The following is a 21,884-nucleotide window of genomic DNA, read 5'->3' on the forward strand; positions in this document are numbered from 1 at the left end:
GAAAGAGAGAGAGAGAAAACGAATCAATTGATATTCGATATATCTATTCTTGTTTCGCGTATATACTAATATACCAGGTGCGCGAGGCTTTAGTCGTATGATCGAGGTGAATTATTATTTTTTACGTTGACTTGGTCAGTCCGCGCGAGAAGACACACGCGATATGCGCGCAAACATTCGATCTGTGGAATGTCTAGGACTATATACAGGGTATTCCACATAAAGTGTTACAAAGTAATTTTCTCAAAACGATTTTTTCTGAAACTTGACGTTGTACAAAATAATATTTCAGAGAAAATTTATAGACTTTTAAGAAGGAAAAGTTGATAATCTTGAATTTTAATTTCATTTTTCAAAGTTATATGAACGTGAACCTAATTTTTTTAAATGGAACTATCCTAATTTTTATACAAATCGATTCTTCGTAATATTTGGCAATAAAAATTATACGGATAGGATAGCAAAAATTGAATAGTTTGCGAGATATTTTATACTTTAATTTTATATAATTTTTTACATAAACTATGAAATATCTCGTAAACGATTCAACTCAGCTATACTATCCTTGCAACTTTTTACGTCAAATATTGCAACGAATCTATTTGTATACAAAAATTAGGGTGGTTTCATTAAAAAAATACTAGGTGACTTTTATATGATCTTAAAAAATGACTTTATAATTCAAGATTATTATTTTTTTTCTAAAAACTTTATAAATTTTGTCTGAAACATTTTTTGCGCGATATTAAATTTCGGACAAAACACTTTGTAACATTTTATGCGAAAAATATCTTGTGTATATATATATGTATATATATATTTCCCATGTTCACAATACAGACGCTTCTTTTGTACATAAATGAGAAGAAGTAACATGTAATCGTTAACGGTAATGATATACAACGCTGATGAGGGCGTGTGTGTTTTTATTTGGAATGAATCTGTGATGTATCTGGGATTAATAGGTTCAACTGTGTTACGTACCAGTGCAAAGCATAGCCTGTAGTCCGAACTAAGAATGAGAGGGAGAGAGAGAAAGAGGAAGAAAGCGTGAAAGAATATGTCGAGTTTCTCGAAGAAAATGCCGTACAATGTATTCTGGTACAATACCAGAGGAAATCGAGAATCAATTTAGCGACAAGAAATCAACTTTCGAGGTCGTTCTCTTCTTAGTAAGGTGGTTTTAAGAAAACGAAAAAAAAATCGTAACGATAAGTGTTGTACATAGTATATAATATTAATTTCTAAGTTGAACAAGTAATATGGCTAGATTATATCCGTACACATGCTATCGTATAAGGAGTTTAGGTTTAGCGATAAATCGACGTAGCTAGCATTTAGGGGTTTAGAACAGCCACGAACTGATTTTAGGGGAAGAATTTCCTCCCGAACTACGTTCTCTTATTAATAAATGACAGCGAAACATATATACACAGGCGAATTAAAAATTGATGGGATTATCATTCATTAAGCGAAATTCGTTCTAGACTTATTTCATCTGTGTTTCAGAACCGCATCCGAATATGTACATTTTAACTATCAAAATACACACATGTACACAGAATAAACACGCACATACACACACACACACACATATACACGCATACATATTTACATATTTTTTATACAGCCTAATTTTATACTTGTAGCTTCAACTGTCTTGCGATCCGCGCCTTTGTTTCTTCGTCATCGCGAAACGAATTCTTCAAGTATCGTCGCGAGAATTGTTTCTTTTAACGCGCGCGATTGCTACTATCGTGTTATTCGCCGCATCTGCCGGATTCCGCCACGATTATAATATATATATTCCGCATTGTTTCGCGCGCGACTGAGATACCAAGACTCTACAGAGATTCACTGTACAAAGACGACTGCCTCCATTCGTACGCCGGCGATCGGGCGATCATTCTCATTCATACTTTTCGCTTTCCTTCGCATCCTTGACTATACAACGAGCGAACACTTTCTCTGTTATATAGATTCTCTCGTTTTTTTAATATTCTCTCTTTCTCTCTCTCTCTCTTTCTCTCTTCTTTTTTTCTTCTCTTTCTTCTCCTTTCGCCTTCTTTAGCGAAGGGGAGTTCGTGACACGCAGCACGCCGATTCTTTTTGTCTCTTGCATGAAAAGCCAGTCGAATCGGCGGATCTCGCAGACAGCACCGTGTCGTGTAAAGACGCATCTCTACGAAGATCCTTTGTTGTATAAAATAATTGCCGAGGTCCTGACAAAACCGTCGAATGCTTCCAGAGTATATAGGTGAAGACAGAGATCATGTACACGTATACACGCACACACACCACACTGTAGAAAGGTGAATTAATCTAGGTAGCCTGAGATACGCGACATTCGCACACGCAACAACGAGACAGCCGGTGTGGCGCGATCTTTGTACTTCTTGCTTAAAGGAGTGTCCTCGGCGTGTCACGTTTTTTCTTCTCATATAGTACCTGAGCGACACACACACACACATATGTATACACATACAAAATGACACGCCTTGTTCAGCGATCGCAACCCAAAGAGGACCTACGAGTCTGATCCAATCTAGAACAGTTCTGGATTGGATTGGACGCTCATCACTTCCCGATGAAAATCGCAACCGAAAGGATCCTAGGAAATGCCTCAAACGTTTCAAACATTCGAGAGATTATATCACAAGTACTTGGAATGGAATTTATAAAATGCCTCTCTTCATTTCTCGCGCATGTATGTTGTCTACGTCCTATTCTGGTTATCAAATTCATCTGAAGCCGCATCATTTTATAGCGTGATTACTCGCGTTCGAGATACGCTTCGGCCTTAAAGGAGCAACATTGAGCACATGTGGCGTATGTGACAGCAAAGATTCGCTTGTATGTAGGCCGCGAAACACATCATCCATACAGACATAGATACATACACACGCGCATGCATGGAGAAGATGATAACGAGACAGGTTCCCGTTTTCGGAGAGGAAAAAAAGATCGGCATGTACATATGATATATGACAAGTGTAGCGAACTCCTTTTCGTTGATATACATATATATATATATATAAAATAGAGAGGTCTCCGAGATGTCGAGTCTTTCATCAAGTCGATTATTGTGTGTGCGGTGATTTTTTCACGTTTCTCAATAAACTCTGTCGCTCTGTCTTTCTCTTTCGCTCTCTTTCACAAACTCAAGAAATATATCGAACAAGAAAAAACTCAAAGGGGATTCAATGGCGATTTATAATCTGGCTTTATCGAACATTTGAGAAAATCCTATAATCGGTTAAAAAGTAAATTACTTTTCTCTGTCTCAAAAATTATTATGTATTATATGTTTGATATCAATATCCATCTTAAAAGTTAAAAATTAACTTTATATTAATATTCAATTATAGCTTAAATAGTATAAAATACATTTATAAATTATAAATATATTATTTATAAATATTATAAATATATTAGTAAAGAAATTAATATAATTCTCTTGTGAAAAACGCAATTTAAATTTTCCAGATCAGTAAAAGCCAGAGTAAGTTTCAAGGAAAATTACAATTTTTCTTGAAATTAAATAATTTTGTACATAGCAGAAATTTTTCTTATTGTGATACAATAGAATGATTAAATCTCGCTTCGAGATTCATTTGTAATAAACCTCGTCTCCCTTTGTTTCCCCTTTAAAGAGACATGCTAAAAAAAATCAAAACAAAGACGTTGAATCGGGAAATTTTTCGGATTTTGCTCCGGTTTTTTTCTAGCGTACGTTTCTTTATAATAATTATCTGTTTTATTATGTTTTTTTTTGTACGATGGCTTTTACGTAAAAACATACTGATGCAATTTTCGAGTTTGCTATTAGGAAATTTTGACAAGAACTAATTTTTCATGAAATATGAAAAATTCATGAAATAAAATTCATAAAATTTTTCATAAAATTTACACATTATCATATCTGATTCTTACTGGGCTGAGATATTTGAATTTTATAAATATATTCAAAAAATACATAAATATAACTATGCAATTATATAGTTAATCAGAAAATTAAAATCGATTTTCTCAAGTGTCTGAAAAAAATATCTTTGTGATCGCATTTGCAATTCTTTGAAGAAAACGCTTGGTGCGCGTGCAAGCAATCTTCTATAATAATACTATAATACTATAATAAAAGAAAGGAAAAATAGGGACGCCGAGGGTGCTTTTCTTAAAGAAGAAACAGAGAGAGAGAGAGAGAAAGAGAGTAAAGAGGACGCGTTCTTTGTAGCGAAAAGAAATGGGGCGAGGCGAAGTTTATCGCTGTAGCTGTCGTGCTGTCATCTAGACTAGAGTTTTAGGCGACGTAGAAGCGCGAGGACTGTCGCGTGTATATGTACCTACACACTCACTTTATGACACGTTGAGGAAAGATGATCGACTAATTTGTTCGGTGTGTCCATCGTTCGATCCCTTTACGACGTACGCGGAAGAAGACGAAGTCTGTACATAGTGATATGATAACGCCGAGGTACACACACAGCTCCCTCCCAATTGTTGTATCATAATAATAATATTAATAAAATAATAATAATAATAACAACAAACATCAGTAATGATAATGATAATGAATGCATATGGCGCGATCGCAGAACGTCGAGCTAAAGGAATAAAGAAGAAAAAAAAAAGGAGAAGATGAGAAGAAGAAGCGAAACACTCTATCTAACGAAACGTGATTATTATCCACGAACACACGCTCTGTTAATGCGATTAATTAAAAAGAAAAAAAAAACAAAGTAACTGAAAATTAATTATAGCGAGCGAAAGCATACCACGCCTACAGTAAAAACTACAGATGTAGCATACACGATAATATTATTATCAAAACAGTTCAATGTAAATTGTTATTTTTGTTGAAATAAAAATCACCTCCGTTATAATAATGAGCATTTTCTCGCTGTCGCACTTATTTTCTCATTTCTCTCGGAAAATAATATATAATACAAACTCAAGATTTTGCAGAAAAATATATAGCTAATAAAAAAATAGCATAAACGCACAAGTGCAAAATTAAAAAGCAAAACTAATGTCACGAGATAAATTTTTTCGTTATGATTTTACACTTGTGAGCTTATTTGGAAATGATTATTTTATTTCTTAATCATTAAAACAAGATGATGTTTCTTTCTAAGGCACAAAATTTACGATTATAATTTTGTCAAAAACTGACTATAACTAGCCTTTTAGACAAAAATTGATTATAATCATCAAATTGATTTCTTTATTTTGTTTTTATATAAAGCGCATACAAAATATATATACAATATGAATATTTTCATCGCTTTGTTGAACAATGCAAACATTTCTGTTGAAGTCCATTATGAAAAATATTGTAACAATCTATATAAACTTATATTTAACTTGCATACAAATTGCGTTTATAGTGATCAAAATTCACTCTCGTCTTGTGCATTAAAATTACGAAGTAATGTAGGATGAAGAGTATATTTACAAGACACTTACATGTGAAAAAAGATACAAGTGCATTGAAATATATATAGATGAAAAGATATAACTTTATAAAATACTATCCATCTAAAATTGTATCTATTTAATGAAATCAATTTGTTCATAGGAATATTGTCATCAACATTATGATTAAATTAATATTAAATGATAATCCATAAAATAAAAAACAAGAATATAATCAAATAATCAGGTAAGTTAAATTCAACTTAAGTAAAATTTAATATAGAGCATTAATAAAATTAATAAAATTAATAAAATTAATGCTCTATTGACATTTTAATAGTGTAATAACTATTTTCCGATTGCTTCAGCAATCAAATTAAAATACTTATATACACTTACATATAGTTCATATTCTTTTTATTTTTGAAGTATTCTAAATCTATACATTTAATCTATACTTATAATCTATAGCTGTCTTATTCATCACTTTCCGAATTAATACAATAGAATTCTCTTCATTTAATAAAAAAATATAAAAGACTATCAATTATATAAACTATACATATATATTGCATGTCCCATTTTAAACGATTTCCCTAAAAAGAAATTTTTCTTATTTTCAATTTGCATAGAATTCATGTATATGGGTATATGGCAACCGAAAGACATCAGCGAATAATCACCTAAGCATTCATGCAAGCATGCCTATAAAAAAATGGAGATTCTTGAGAGTGTGGAAAGAACATGAAAAAATTCGAAAGATAGTGATAGGACAATACGAAGTACAAAAAGATTATATGTGTGTGTATGCATTAATGCTACGTATCTCTGTGTATTACAGCATTGATATCAATTTAATTTGGTTCAGTCTACTACCGTCCAATACAATTAATAAAAATATTTGAAGATATCAAATCAAGACAATTTCATTTTGCATAAAATTTAATACAATTTCAAAAAAAAAGTTTCAGAAGTTGTATGATCTGGAGAAATAATGGTGAAATATATTTTTGAAAAAAACATTTTAATACCGGCAGTATCAGAAATTTGCGATATCTTCAATATCAACAAAAATAGAAATGCAGATCTTTGAAAATATTTCAATGTCAGCTACAAGAATCTGCTATCAAAAATAGGACAATTCATTTAAAAACTAAAAGGTGACTTTCAGGATCTTACAAAAATTGATTTTTTGAAAAATTAATTTCATCGTTACTTGTTCTCTTCTATATCATACAAATTTCGTCTAAACAATTTTTTCTAAAAATTGAAAATAAAAAAATTTGAGAGAGCAATTATTTAAAATGGGACATCCATATAATACACATGAACATTCTAATGTGTATATATATGTAAATATTCCTCTATAAATTATTGAAGTTATATATATTAGTTGGCAGCTCTTTCTGTGTCTGCGCATTGTCTGTTGCATCAAAAACAACTAAGAAATAAATAAAATAAAATTACTTCTAGTTAATATTTTCCAAACTCCGAGATATTCGTAGAAAATTTATATTCTTTGTTCAAATTGAATAAATAATCAGATTAATATGTGTCTCCTATTTGTCTAATTGAAAATACAGTACAGAGTTTTTATATTGACCATTTATGACATTATAGTGCGTAGTTGGAAGGGACTTAATATTTGTTTAATTTTTTTATATTCAAATTAACAATTGTTTAATAAATTAATATATTTGCTTTTATCTTCAAATCGGATATTAAGTAAATCGAATGTATCTTCTCAAAAATGTTTCTATATGTTTCTGTATATCCTCAGTCATATATAGTCACACTCTGTACAGATATTTAATAGAAATATTTTTTTTTGCCATGTTTTTATATAAAAGATGAAGTCGTTTTACTTTACTATTCAAATACATGCAGTTTTGTATTGCATTTTATTTTCAAATGAATATTAATATCCGTCTATCTAGAAACAAATTTAATATTACATTTGAAAATATTGTCCTTTTTTTATACAATGTATATACATGTGAATAGATAGTAACATCTCTATTTTTAAATCAAAGCATATGCAAATTATATATACCTTTTTATGTAACAAGTTCGAAAAATATTTATTTTAATTTTATCTAAGCCATTTTTAAGTTTTATAAGAATGCATCAGTAATAATTTCTCGAAATATATATATATATATATATATATATATATATATATATATATATATATATATATATGTATATATATATGCATACATTCTAATTCAATACTGTAATTTCTTTTATATTGAACGATTGATTAAAGATATATACTGCATGTTTATATGATGTATAAGTATTGAAAAATTAATTGACGTTTTATGCGCACAATAATTATCATATATTGCTGGAGGTAGTTTTTCTTCATGCATTTTCCAACAATAAGACAATAGTTTTAAAATAGAAATATTAATATTCCGCGCCTAACTGCGATATGATCATTTAATTCCTAAAACTTGTAAACAATTGTATACACATCTATTCTTGTTGCTAGCATATGTGTAGCAAAAGTATCACAGAATACGATGTTATTTGCTCTCAAAGACATGTACTTAAAAAAATACTGCATTGTTTAATATTAATTATTACGCACATACAAATATAGCAATTAATACAGGATTGCGATTTCAAGTCTCATCTCTTTGTATATGTGCGCGATAAAATTTGTATAAAAATATACTACATACTTTTTATCTATTCTAAATTTTTATATTATTTTACTTTAATATCTTAATATTTTATATTAATTAAAATAATATAAAATAAGAATATAACTTATATATTATATAATATATTAAAGATATATAATGAATTTGTGTGTGATATATACAATAGGCAAGGCAGGTTTCGTCTCCTTCTACTCTCTTAGTAATAATAAATTCAATCATCCTATGGATATATGCGTTGAACACAAATGACTCGAACGCGATAAAAAAATACCATCATTTGTAATACGAAGTGTATAATACGTTCCACAGAATGGCTGCGGTCATGAGACCTATAAAAGTGAACATGCTGGCCCACCAAACAGCTTTCTCCCAAGTTTGTACTTCGAGATTTCGAAGGATGTTTATGCCGACTAAAAGCCCCGCTACAGCGCCGGCTAAATGGGCCACGTATCCGACTTGGTCATTGGTATCGAGGACATATCGATTGTACACAGCCTGACCGACGTCGACGCTCGTGACAACGAGGAACACTAATAGTTGCAGGACGGCGAATTCCATTTGCGACCAATTCATTATGATAGTCGCCACGTGAGCGGTGATCAACGCGTACACGCCGCCCGATGCACCAGCTAAGTAAACCGTCGGATCCGAGACGGATGTACCAAGCGAGCCAGCTACGACTCCGGCTATATATATTATCAGTACTCTCCACCATTTATGAACCATCTCCAGTGGAATGCCCAACATAATTTGTACCAGTAGATTAACGACCAAATGAAAGATTCTATAGAACATAAAAAACAGAGATTTAAAAGTAGATAAAATAGAAAAAATACATATCACATTTTTATTTAATTACTTCTAATATATTTCTATACAAAAAAAATTGTGTAAAATGTAAAACGATTAAATTATATACGTACCCAACGTGTACAAACATATACGTTAAATACCGCCAGGCTTGGTACCTCTTGTATGGATTATAAATAAATAATGTAGCTGCCGGGCCTTCTACAGACAGAGATTTGTGCTTAATCACATCATACATGAACAAAATGATTTCTATTATCGATATGATTATCATTGCTATGGCTGGCGGTCGACAGCTGTACTCTTCTTCGTACAGCCCATCTGGATAGTCGCTAGAGTACAGAGAAGATTCCGTTATTGTACTTGTTTGTTGTTGTAGACGCTGTAGATCGGTAATACGTGCAGAGCGTCGTCTTTTACTACTAAGCATGGCCTGGGAAGAATCGCCGAAGCTCGAAGGAGAAGGAGGAGGTGGTGGTGACTGTACAATACTCATTTGTCGCTGAGGATAATACCTCGAGCCCACGGAAGTTTGCCTCATTGTGCCTCGGGTTGGTCGTTGAGGTATCACAGATTGTACGTATCGTTGCACGAGGTTTCCGAATATACCTTGCATGTCCTTTCTGTGAATCTGAAATAATAAGAGAAACGATCGCGATGAGCCATTAGCAATTTTTTGTAACATCAACATATATTTCTTGCAATTAGAAATAGAAATGAAAAAAAAAAGATATTATTTTCAATATATAGTAATTTACAGAGAAATTTGAAGTAAACTCTGACCAACCATTGCTATGAATTCCGGATATTCTAAATAACCAGATTGGTCCAGATCCGCCTTTCGCATTATTGTGCGAATTACTCCAGTAGGAATATCATTGCAAAATTCTGGACCACATATCATCGCTTTTAGCTCTTGTAACGATATTTTCCCATCTCCGTCCAGATCATACTTTTCAAAAATAGCTTTCCAATGCTGTAAAATAAGAAAAAATAATTTTATAGTATATTCATATTTTTTTTTATATACATACAAGTATTTAACTAACTATTAAATACTAGTATTTTTATAAATTGCCTTAAATTGCGATCAAATGTCATCAGCAATAAACACACTACTATTTTTCATATTTATAGTTTATATTTATAGTCTTACGAATTACTCATACACATGAACTGCTAACTCATATGTATGAATCATTTGAAGTTAAAACTATATATATAAACTAATATATAAGTAGTTAAACAGAAAAGAACGAAATCTCACCATGATAAACATGTTATAATGCATAAGCATGTTGTAATTAATAAAAAAATGAATACACATTTTTGTTAAACAATGTTTTATATCTCTTCCAAAAAAGCATTCATGCAAAACATTGCTTCTATATCATTAATGTGTGTACTTGATAAACAAAAGTATACAAAATATTACTTACAGCTTCATTATACTGCAGCGGGATGGTCACTGCAGTCTCGCCCTCTCGATTAGACATTTTTATCAACTTGAAACCTCTGCAATATAAATATTACATGCATTAACACATGGGTATCCCACACCTTCGGTAATCAAACACATATTATTTATAGTATTCTAATTGCATAACTAATCACAGTAGATTTTTCACTCTCTCGAGTTTCCGCCAAGGTATTGCGTTGCCTCTCGCTGCAGATTATTTACTTACTAATGATTACAAGGGACATATATATCTATATTGGAGTCTCTCTCGAGGATAGACGCCGAGAAAGAAGATTCTCCTGATTCGTGCCGGTCGAGGCGCACCTAAAAGAGACGAACTCGCGCGTTAACGGAGGAACACGTTTTACCTGACGCAGACGGCCCTCGCTTCGCACGAGGATAAGGCGTGACTTGGCTCACCTGTGCGTACCGTGAGTAACCGGGACTATTCTATTCTACATCGCAAATACTTCAAACACTCACACGCACGTACACCACGTCACAACGGGTCTCATGTGTCGTATATTGGGCGGTCATTCGGTTCGCGATAGCGCCGGCGATGGTGATACATTTCCTCTTATCTCGGACGAGATACGCGCCCCGGAAAATCGATAAAGCCGATCTGTTCACCACGTTATTCCCGCCGAGTGCCGCCTGTCACACATATGATGATGTACGTATCACGGTGCACGAGCCAATATTTCAAATTTTATGCAGGTAACATCTCCTAATGATGTATCCTAACCTTCGAGTGGTTGATAATTTTAGCAGGTCGATTCGAGGTCTCTGGGTGATGGAGAAACTTGAACCTATATCGACAGCCGCTTCCGAAAGTCTTGAGAGAAAGAGAGAGACGATAAGATATATAGGAAGAGAATGCACGTCAGCGACGTGTCATTGACCTCTCACCGCGTCTCTTTCCCTCCCAGTGACAGATCGAATTTTCCGCGCTCGATTCGCTCGCAGGTTTAACGGCCCGCGCGTTTTAACGAGGACCTTGTAACGGGACTCGGAAACGACCGGATCTTCTCTCTCGCGACGAGATATACTCTCGGGTATGCAGATTCGAAGAAGTCATCAGTTGGAAAGTGTACCGCGAGAAAATCTCTTTGACAGTTCCTTGACCTTTTCTTTGACAATCGCCTCCCCCTCCTCCCACTTTTTTCGTTTTGTCCGATTGATATAATGGAAATTGGATCCTCTCTTTGAATAGCTTTCTCTTTTTTGTCTTTTTAATCGAATTTTCGCGCAACTACGTGTATTCTTATTTTGAAAGATACGCGTTGTTGCAAGGTTACCCCCACTCACATTCCTCACGTGCACTTGTGGAAAGGATTTTGCGCGCTCTTTCGAGGTACGCTCTTACAAAGGATTTCGCTAATTATATACACATGCGATAAAAAATTTATTTTAAAAAGTGCACCAAGAAATCCTTAAAATATCTAGAATTTTGAATAAAAATATTTAAAGGAGTAGAAAATTTTCCGAGATTTTTTTTATAAGATTTGAATGGACACTAATATATGCTATAATACAGGATGAATAGATAACGAAGAATTTGCTGCTTTATTCGGATAAACTTCTCACGGAGGATGTCAGATTCGAAACGATTCAAGATTTTATAAAAAATAACACGCATATCGATATGTCAAATATTACGCCGTATTTATACCAAGAATAATCTTGTCTAATCGAGACAAGAGCTGTGGCATTCATCATTTCCTGATGTATTAGCTTGGCACATTATACATACTGACTCATCGGAAATTCGCTAATGATGCTACGCTACGAAGAAGAGACAGAAAGAGACTCTTTGCACGCGGGTAAAGTATGAAAAAAATGCCTGTGTCACGATTACATATTGTTCAAATGGCATGAATTTTATGCGGTTTGTAATTAATTTTTCAATAGGAAACGAAGAAGAGAGAGTTGTATGTGATTGTTTTCCTTACAACGACCGCAAGAATACGTCGAATTGGATTTACTTCACATATGTCATCGACGAGGTTGCCTAGCGACGAATGAGTCAACAAACGAATCGTCCATCGGATCATTGACAGTCGGCGAGCTGTGACTCATTCATCATTTTCGATTCTGTTTTTTTCAACGACAATCGAATCCTATTAATATCACGTGATAATTTAAAAATGTCTTGCAAAGTGGAAAAGATAAAGATAGCTGCGAGTTACAGAGTGAACGAACCGATACATAATTTGAAGATAAGGTAGTGTATCGTTTCTTTATATTAGCTTATTATTAGAAATTAAAATTAGCATTAATTCAAATTTGAGAGTCAAATTTTACACTTTAGTGTTGACAACAAAACAAAAATCTTATTTTTACGTTTAATTGTATTTTTTATTTTATATTATATTTGTTATTATGTATATATAGAATATACAGAGTGTTTTGAAATCAAACAATCAAACTTTGCCAGTGTTTTATGTATTATTACATTACATTGAAAAAAAAATTTGTTTAATATTTCATTAAAAAAAAAATGCTGTCTGCTGTTTCTAATGTAAGATTGATATCGTTAAGAGATTGAATTTAACGTGAACTTTATATAATAACTTTATATTATCTAATTTGCTTTAATTCAGTGAATGTATCATTGAATCTATCCATCAGTCTCTGTCGCGCGAATCGAGCCTTGGATGATATATTATCTTTTTTTGCCTCACAGATAAAAGTTTAGCGATGTAAGGTCTGGTAATCTTGGGGGCCAAACAATTGGAGATTAGATAAACGTCATCGATCTACTCTTACATCATAATGTTATTAACGAATCTACTATTAATCTTTGATATCTTCTATCTTATAATATTTTAATAAAGCGTTTTCGGGTTTATATTTTTATGTAACATTTTCTTTTCTATTTCTAGAAATAGAAATAACATATTGATGATCGTTTAGTTTTGAAACACTTTGCATATGAAGCCTTAGTTTTCAGATAGAATTTAATTAAATTTAATTTAAAAAAAAATATATGAAGCTGTTAAAAAACGGTATATCGATGGAAAAATCAAATTGCAAAATTATCAATTCTTTATATTCTTGTATATAGTTGATAATTCCCTTTATCAATTGTAATTCTTAAATTTAAAAAATCTTTGTATTGCAGAATTTCTGCATATCTGATAGCGCTAAACCGGTATGAAACTCTTCCAAAGGCGCGAAGGTTACGGAGAAGCAGCGTATTTATTATTAATGCATTAATTTTCCGTTTATCTTTTACGATGCATCAACTTCTTCGTTTATCCATTAGACCTGTTTATCTGAATACATTTGTATAATCAATCAACGCAAGGTCTCGTCATTTTTCATTTAACTCTTTATCACATTTTTTTATATGCTCATCATTAAACGCTCCTTAATTTTCTTCTCGATAAATGCTGAATTGAACAATCTTTACGTATTACAAAGAATTCCGCATTCCTTCGCGAAGATTAAAGACGCGAAGGTCGAAATCGAAGGAGAAGTTTGCTCGTGTCGATGTGCGTAAAAACGTAAAATTATCGAGATTGTTACATAACTATGTAACTGCGCGTATATCGCCTTTCTTTCTCATCAGCATATTGCTGCCTGACATTTGCAATCGTAATTATGGATATCTTTTGTTTCGAGATAATTAGATTCTTTATTTCTTTCTTTCTTTGATTTCAGGAGAATATTGCGGGGAATTCCATATATTCTAAGATTTTTACAGTGTCATCTTCACAATAGGACAACGATAGGAAGTTTCAACATCTTGTATGAAATTTAAATATTGTGTGAAATTTTTTAATAATTTAAGATACATATTCAAGAAATATTTATAAGAAATATTTACATCTGTCAAGCATTAATACCTTTTATCGTGTGGAGAAAATTTTGAAGATCTCTTGCATTAAAAATTATAAATGAAGCTGTTCGCAAAACTTAACGCGCACTCAGTTTTTCCCATAATTAAATCACACACAGATGAGAAAAAATAGCAAAGATGATAAATAGAGATATTAAATTCCTCACGATTTCGTAGAATCGGAATCAAACGGAAGAATCCCGGACACACATCTGTGGCTGCGGATCACCTTTTCCGATTTACACCAGATATCATTTCATCAGCGTTCGTTTGTTGTTTCAGAGTGCGAGTCGCGCAGCAGATATCTCCACTGGCCGAGCTGTTGGCCGAGGAATCCAAGGGCGGCGAGACCAGAGACTCAAATTTCTTGGAGGAGGAGGATCGTATTTTTAACTGGCAGGAGAAGGTGTTCGGTCCATTCGAAATAGATTTCTATGCGGACGAGAAGAATTGTCTGACCGATTGTCAGCGAGAGTATCATCGACGTATCAGCGACGAGCAGCTAGAGGGTGCCCGATTATATTCTTACACAGAGAACGACTCTTACTACGTCGACGACGATCTTTTGACGACACCTTACAGGCAGGAATTGGATTTGTGTGACTTTCTTTTTAGATAATTTATTGATATATAGAGACCATTTTTATTCAATTGTAACAAATTTTGAAAAATTATTTTATACCTACTATAACGTAAATTTATAAAATAACTATAAAATAATTTATTCATTATTTTCTATCATTCAAATTAACTCTTTACATGTCCTAATAGTCTGCTACTTTTATTAGCTAAAATTTAGATAATTTAATTCAATTCACAGCTTATATAAAATTTTATTTATTGATAAAACGCAATTTATTATAACTAAATCTTTTCTCAAAATATAAAGTTGAGAAATAAAGAAAAAATAATTTCTTAATAATTTTATTTGACTCTTGCAGGTCGTATCTGTCGATGAAGAATCAAACCGCGCTGCCGGCCCTACAGAATCGTAAGCCCTTCCAGGAGCGATATAATAAGAGCGTGCTAGACGACAGATCCACAAATGCCAGGATCCGATCGAGCCATTATCTCTACACCGAACGCATCAGCATGCATGTGATGGCCGATCTGTCTCGTAGAGACGAGCCTGCGACCGGCGGATTGGCGGACTCAGAAACGCTACTTTGCTCTGTGACTTATGACAAGGCGCGCAAACAGCTGACGATTAGCCCCGATTTCACGATCGACGACGAGCATAAGCGTCACTATAGCGTCATTAATAGCCACGGCGTCAAGTTCAATTATTGGATCGAGCATGTTTCCGTGGGACCGACATCGACGGAACTACAGGAGCAACGCAAAGCTACGCGGCGTGTAAGTATGCGGCTATTTACGATGGACAATTTCTCGCGACATTCCTAACTTCCGCGTCATCACCGCATCATCACCGCGTCATCACGATCATTGCATCAAAAAGATCAACTCTTTTCATGGGAGAACTAATCTCGGTATTCTTGAGCGACATATCCGTTTATGCGGCACAGTTACATTTATATCCGGCTCTCCTTCAGCTCTGACTCATCTCTTTTTAACACTCTTTTTATGATATATTATTGTATTTACGATAATATTAAATATAATAGTATATTAATAATAATAGTAATATTTTAGATAATATTTTATTTCTCTTAATAATTTTAATGTTATGTCATAAGTATAATATACATATAAATGTATATAATAAATATGTATATATTGCTAGCACTCGAATATAGCTAAAGCAAACAGTAAGAGGCGGAAAAATAGAAATTTAAAGTCTCTTTATTTTTTTCTACAAAATTATCAATTTTATTTAATTTATTACGGTGTATTTTTTTAATTTAGAATTATATTATATGTTAATACGAGAGAGATCAATGCAGATATACACATTTAATACAATATAAATGTGAAAATATTGCCAATAGTAAAGTGCTATACTGAAATCAAAAGTTCATCCGTCATCATTACTCCGCAAAAAATGAATGTGCAATAAGACACACATATGATGCAATTATGGGAATTCACAACGATGACGATTGCGAATTATTTGCACAAACGTCAATATTTATACAGTTGAAAATCTACACACATACACATCTCTTATTAATTGTATCTTTAAATATACATAATTGAGAAATGAAAAAATTACATTAATTATATTAATATTTAATATTTATCGCGACAAAAAATGGCACATTTCCGAGAAAAATGTAATAATAATTAACCAAAATTAATCATTTAGTAAAAAACTAAATTATATATATGCAATATTATGTAATTATATTTAATTAAATAATTTTAAATATCACATACGCATAAAAATACATAAAATAAACAACTATAAAATAACAATTTACTTTAAAGATTAGAATGCACTTGTCGAACTTTCTTCTTAAAACAGTTCTCAAGTTCTCAAGTTCTCAGCGATAATGTTTAGATATGGATAAACGACGACGCGGCACGTGGAAAACGTTGTTTATCGAATTGAAGACGATGAAATAATTTGACATACACGTTTATTCACTCGCCTGCAAGCGAACTCAATTATTGTTAACTCGATTCGGGAATTACGAAAAATTACAGCGGGTTTGCCGCGATGAGAAACTCTTGCTTATTCTTAATATTGGAAAAATATTGAGAAAAATTTTATGTTTGCTTACACAACTATAATATTGTCAATAGCAAATTTTTGCGCTGATTAAGTATTATAAAACACTTGTTAATTAGAAAAAAAAGCATACATACCCCACGTAGGAAATTTCCGAAATTTGTCGCATCGTTCTTCGCGGATAGAACATGATTGTTACACCGGATTATTATTGCAGAAATTATCTTCGCCCGGAGATTATGACATCTTCGAGAAGATCCGTCCGTTTCATCGTTCTTTCTTCCGATTGTTTAAGACACACCCAGACGATTTTCGCGGCTCGATTTTGTTGTACTCTCGCGCATGATTAAATAATTAATGAAGAAACTGTTATCGAAAATTAGCTGCTCGGGATATATCGATATGATGACAATCACGTCAAGTGTATCGATGCGCGCACGTATATTCACCGAGCCAAGTTGATCACCGCACTACTCACGATCAACTGAATCCTATGGTTCTCCGAATGTCTTCTTCAACACTCTCTGCCATGAGGTTGTATGTTAGTGCTATCAGCCTATACGTGTGTATATATAGTTTACACTGTGCACAGTGGGGCAGGAGTATATCTACAAACACAGAAGTAGCTTTCATACATTCTACAGTGTTAATAGAGGAGTAATCTACACGTTTGCACATCGCTGCACCTCACTGCAAAGTGACGGAATCGGATTAGTATTTTGCGGAATTTTATTTTGCGCGTTATAATGAAAATATATATATGTACACAGATCATATTAGGATTTGCTTGAAACATTATCTTATAATTTAGGTATTTGCTAATTCAGCAATTTTTCGCTAACAAAAGCGATTTCTTTTACTCTAAAGGAGTTCTATCTATATATCCTCCGAAATAATTAAATATATAAAAATATATTTTTTATATTAAATAATATACTTTGCGATGTAAACGTATGTAATTAAAAATTATCAAGTTGAATACAGATTGATTGTAAATTATTTAAGTATTAATTATTAATTAATTGAAAATTAATATTTTTCTCGTTGCAGGAAGTACAACAACAGCTTGCTTACAAAGAAGTAGAATTATACAAGGAACTACAATTGCCACCAGCGAATTTATCTACTCTATTTTTAAATTTAGACATTGTGTCAGCTCATGGTTTCTCCTATGACGGATTGTTTATTAGCTATTTCGTCGATTTGCCACAACATTGGACTACAAAACAAAAAGAAAAATTATTCGGGAGAACACAGAGGTGTCTTTTAGAAAATAAATCGGCGCATTTTAGTTATTGTACCGATATATCTTTACATTATCCATCAAATGAATCTCAACAATTAAGTGGCGATACATCGGCAATACTTTGGCCTCGTTTGTTATTTTCTGTGGCGTCTCTAGATAGTTGGACCAGGTAAAGAAAATTTTATTTGTTGATATTGATTTTTATGTAACTTGATAATTTCATGTTACTTTTCACATATAATTATTTTCTTATTTCTTAAATAAAATTAGTTTAAAAAGAAATTTAATTTCAATGTAGGTATCGAATAGACGGATATGCAGCGTTACCAATACCAATGACACCTGGTACATACAAATTTACAGTTCCTACATGGCGTGCAAAAGGCAATATCATCGACACGTTGCGACGTTTTTTCGTTGGCGGTTCTTACGAACTCGAAGATATTACATATTGTAGTATTCCAATGGCACATGAGTGTAAAGTTTTAGACAAATCAAAGTTAAAGGTTGTATCAAGTGGAGATATTAAAATTAATATGAATATTGTAATTCAAAATGCTTCACACATGAAACATTTTAATTATGAAATCGATAATTCTGATAGAGTGAGTACCGATGCGCTCATGAATAATGTTGAAAATGTTCTCGAACAATTTAAAGCAGCTAAGGAACGCATGATACGAATAAGAAAGATTAATTCCTAAATATAAATTACTCCAAATAATGACAATTAAAATACTGCAAACAATAATTAAAAAAAATAAAAAGACTGATTAAAATAAACATTATGTAAATAAAATGTAAATTTTTCTATCTACAGGAAAGATATAAAAATAATTAAATTAGAAATGAATTTTTATATTATCTATATTTAATATTTTATATATAACATTCAATTTCAATATATATATAATTCTTTTTTATTATTTTATATATATATATATATATATATATATATATACAGGGTGTCCGATTCGTGAGGGACCAAACTAAAAGTGATGATAGATTGGGTCAAACTAAGAAGAAAAGTCCTCTACCATTTTGCAAAATTTGCAATAATTATTAAGTAATAAGCAAAAATGTCACATGAAGGTTACCTTTAATTTTTTAAATGGAACCCCCTATTTTTTATTATGTATTCTTATAGCTTATCTCGAGAGCTTTCCAAAACACTATAATAAAGTATTCACGAATCGGACACCCTGTATATATATATATATATATATATATATATATATATATATATATCATTTATGAAAAATGAAAAAGAATTGATTAGTATACGTAATATATATTTAATATTGCACAATTAATTAAATTTATAATTAACGATGAACTAGATCAACTACATCAAAATAATCTTTGTCGATCTCAGCAGCTTAATAATAATTTCTAGAATATCGATAATATGGCAGCTAACTTTAATGTTGTTATTTTAAATAAAATTGACCGTTCGCTATATAATTTCGCCTTTAATTAAAATCTTCATATTTGGATTATGTTGTGAAATAAAAATGATATTTTATAGAACATTTATTTAATCAGTCTCTACAAGTATGTAAAATTGGATCAAAAAGTTGCAATCTTATAATATTTTTACATTAAATATCACAGTAGATGTGTCTGTCATAAAAACTCATATTAATTATAATAAATTTTAATATTTTATGTCCTTTATAATTAATAGATGATTGAACTAAAATTTTTTGTTAATTTTTATAATAAAAAGAGCTACCATTATTTTAAATTTTCAGAATTTTCTGTGATTTATATACATAATTCTAATTATCCTCATAATTACAGCTAAATTTTTAGAATATAATAAAAGTAGCAATAGACACGAGATCATTATTTGTTAAAATTTCAAAGCATCAATTTATATTATCAGTGAAAGAAAATTGTAAAAAAAGTTATTTAATGAAGTAATTGGAATATATGATGATATAAAAATATACATTTTTTATATATTTAGCTTTATATACAAATAAGATTAAAATTTTCATGCAATTTTTTATCTTTATCTTGTATCAACAAGTGCTGTATCAATAAATAAGGGTCTTTTTCTTTACAATATATAAAAATTATTCATAAAAATATAAAAACATATAATTGTGATATATAAGGTGAGCAGGCATTCGTGAGAATGCGTGGGGAAGACCTAATCGTTTTTTATGCATTGCGTTTACTAAAATAAAATCTAAATTATGCGATGTACACTTGTATTGTGTGTGTGTGTGTGTATTTAAAATTCGTTTTTTATCATGTTATCCGACGAATCTATTTATATTTTATAATTTTATTTACTGACTGGTACAGCGAACTATACTTATTTTTCTTTTTCTATTTATATTTTTTGTATGTTATTATTCGTTTACTGAAGGATCCGTTATACCGAAGAGATCTTGAATTAAATCGAAACGTTTGTCTTTTCCAATCATGATATTGTAATAATTCATTTTTTTACTGATAATTACATTCTCATTATTTGCACTCTAATTATTTCATTTTCTTGATCCTGATAGCCTTTCTTATTTACTCCAGTATTTACCCAGTAGAATTTATTATATTTGATTAATTTTTATTTATCTTTTCTTTTTTATTAATCTGATAGTTTATATTTTGATGGATTTAATTGTAGTTAGTTTAAAAATATGATAGTTTTTAATATTAGGATATTGGCAATTGTGTTATTATTTCCGTAATATTTTTTTTAAATCAGTATGATTATCGACAACAAGTTAGCTATTTAATTGTAACAGTTAAGATACGTTAGGCATATTTACATTATGTATCAATATTTACACTCATACTATCGAGATCATACATTTTTTCGCGATCTTCCCCTTTTTTCCTTTAGTTTTTGTCTTCTTTGTATTTTCCGTTGAAATAATTCTTCTTTTGTACATAAAAGCATATGATTTATGATATAAAACAGATATCATGTCAGTAATATGTAGAATTATTTCAAGCAAGAAAACAAATATAATATGGCAAAATGCGTTGTTTGTGATATATATATAAAGACTTAAACAAAGAAATCAAATGTATTGAAGCATATAAAAATTTTAAAACATAAAATATTAAACATAGAGATATTTATAGTATTTATATAGTCTCATTAAGAAGTTCACAAAGTGATTGGAAGTCACAATTATAACACAAAATAATAAAAAAAACAATTGCAAATATTGTGATACTTATTGTAATTTGAAAATTACGAAATATATAAGGGGACACTTACAAGGGGAGTGCACGAGGTGGGAAATTTAGTTGGGGATGAGGCTTCGCGTGGTTGCAGTAGTGCCTTAAGGTATTATCATATTAAAATCTTTAGAGCGCACTAGCCAGCCAGTTACGAGATAAAACTCCTTAAAAATTCCATAACAACTTATATACTTTATACTTATTTTATACTTTACTATTATATACTTTAAAAAGATAACAATATGAGATATTATTAAATAATAATAATAAGACAATAAGCTGCACTTTTGCTGATGAGAGAGAAAGAGAGAGAGAGAGAGAGAGAGGGAAGCAAAACTTAATAAAAATTTTTATATATGAGTTTTATATAACGATCAACTGTTTAATGAAGTACGATATTAAACGCGCCAACATTTTTCATTTGATCAAGAAGTATGAACATGTGACAAAGGTAATAATAAATCTATATGGATAAATCAATATTATAAAAAAACACAATATAAAACTTATATATAGTAACATTTTCGAAAGAAATAATTCTTTCAACATAATGAAACATTTGATTGATCTTCATTAAAACAATGTACTTGCTAAGACCAGGC

The 21,884-nt window shown here is 31.4% G+C and overlaps 2 protein-coding genes across 14 annotated transcripts; one reads left to right on the plus strand and one right to left on the minus strand.

Annotated features, from left to right (window-relative positions):
* Nucleotides 1-5,197: 5,197 nt before the first annotated feature.
* On the minus strand, nt 5,198-17,353 carry Rho-4 (rhomboid-4). 13 transcript variants are annotated; one of them, XM_083097456.1, is made up of 7 exons: nt 11,266-11,703; nt 11,102-11,191; nt 10,840-11,010; nt 10,337-10,412; nt 9,685-9,873; nt 9,011-9,528; nt 5,198-8,871 (listed from the first exon to the last, which is right to left on the minus strand). In XM_083097456.1, exons 3-7 carry the CDS (start codon nt 10,869-10,871, stop codon nt 8,361-8,363), a joined length of 1,326 nt encoding a protein of 441 aa, XP_082953582.1. In that variant the 5' UTR covers nt 10,872-11,010; nt 11,102-11,191; nt 11,266-11,703; the 3' UTR covers nt 5,198-8,360. The 13 variants fall into 13 exon arrangements, with proteins under 13 accessions (XP_082953582.1, XP_082953591.1, XP_082953580.1 ...); XM_083097465.1 differs by lacking the exons at nt 10,840-11,010; nt 11,102-11,191; nt 11,266-11,703 and adding an exon at nt 16,970-17,351 and having other exon boundaries at nt 9,011-9,229; nt 9,413-9,528; XM_083097454.1 differs by having other exon boundaries at nt 10,840-11,191.
* Nucleotides 10,433-20,574, plus strand: Mks1 (Meckel syndrome, type 1). Its single transcript, XM_083097451.1, has 8 exons — nt 10,433-11,029; nt 11,125-11,710; nt 11,894-12,179; nt 12,268-12,580; nt 14,483-14,782; nt 15,142-15,556; nt 17,883-18,247; nt 18,377-20,574. Exons 4-8 carry the CDS (start codon nt 12,504-12,506, stop codon nt 18,780-18,782), a joined length of 1,563 nt encoding a protein of 520 aa, XP_082953577.1. The 5' UTR covers nt 10,433-11,029; nt 11,125-11,710; nt 11,894-12,179; nt 12,268-12,503; the 3' UTR covers nt 18,783-20,574.
* The last annotated feature ends 1,310 nt before the right edge of the window (nt 20,575-21,884 follow it).

The sequence above is a fragment of the Camponotus vicinus genome, unplaced genomic scaffold (genome assembly GCF_025532165.1).
Source record: "Camponotus vicinus isolate PSW18456_S1 unplaced genomic scaffold, iyCamVici1.0 SCAF_4, whole genome shotgun sequence".
Classification (NCBI taxonomy): domain Eukaryota; kingdom Metazoa; phylum Arthropoda; class Insecta; order Hymenoptera; family Formicidae; genus Camponotus; species Camponotus vicinus.

Excerpts from the sequence above, each read along its gene's own strand:
- Rho-4 (XM_083097452.1), bottom strand. The coding sequence starts at position 17,022 with ATGTTCTATCCGCGAAGAACGATGCGACAAATTTCGGAAATTTCCTAC. Across the intron at positions 10,413-16,969 it reads TCGGAAATTTCCTACGTGGG|AGGTTTCAAGTTGATAAAAA; the intron begins GTATGTATGCTT and ends TTTATATTGCAG. Across the intron at positions 9,874-10,336 it reads CGCTGCAGTATAATGAAGCT|CATTGGAAAGCTATTTTTGA; the intron begins GTAAGTAATATT and ends CTTATTTTACAG.
- Mks1 (XM_083097451.1), top strand. The coding sequence starts at position 12,504 with ATGTCTTGCAAAGTGGAAAAGATAAAGATAGCTGCGAGTTACAGAGTG. Across the intron at positions 12,581-14,482 it reads ATACATAATTTGAAGATAAG|AGTGCGAGTCGCGCAGCAGA; the intron begins GTAGTGTATCGT and ends TTGTTGTTTCAG. Across the intron at positions 14,783-15,141 it reads CTTTTGACGACACCTTACAG|GTCGTATCTGTCGATGAAGA; the intron begins GCAGGAATTGGA and ends TGACTCTTGCAG.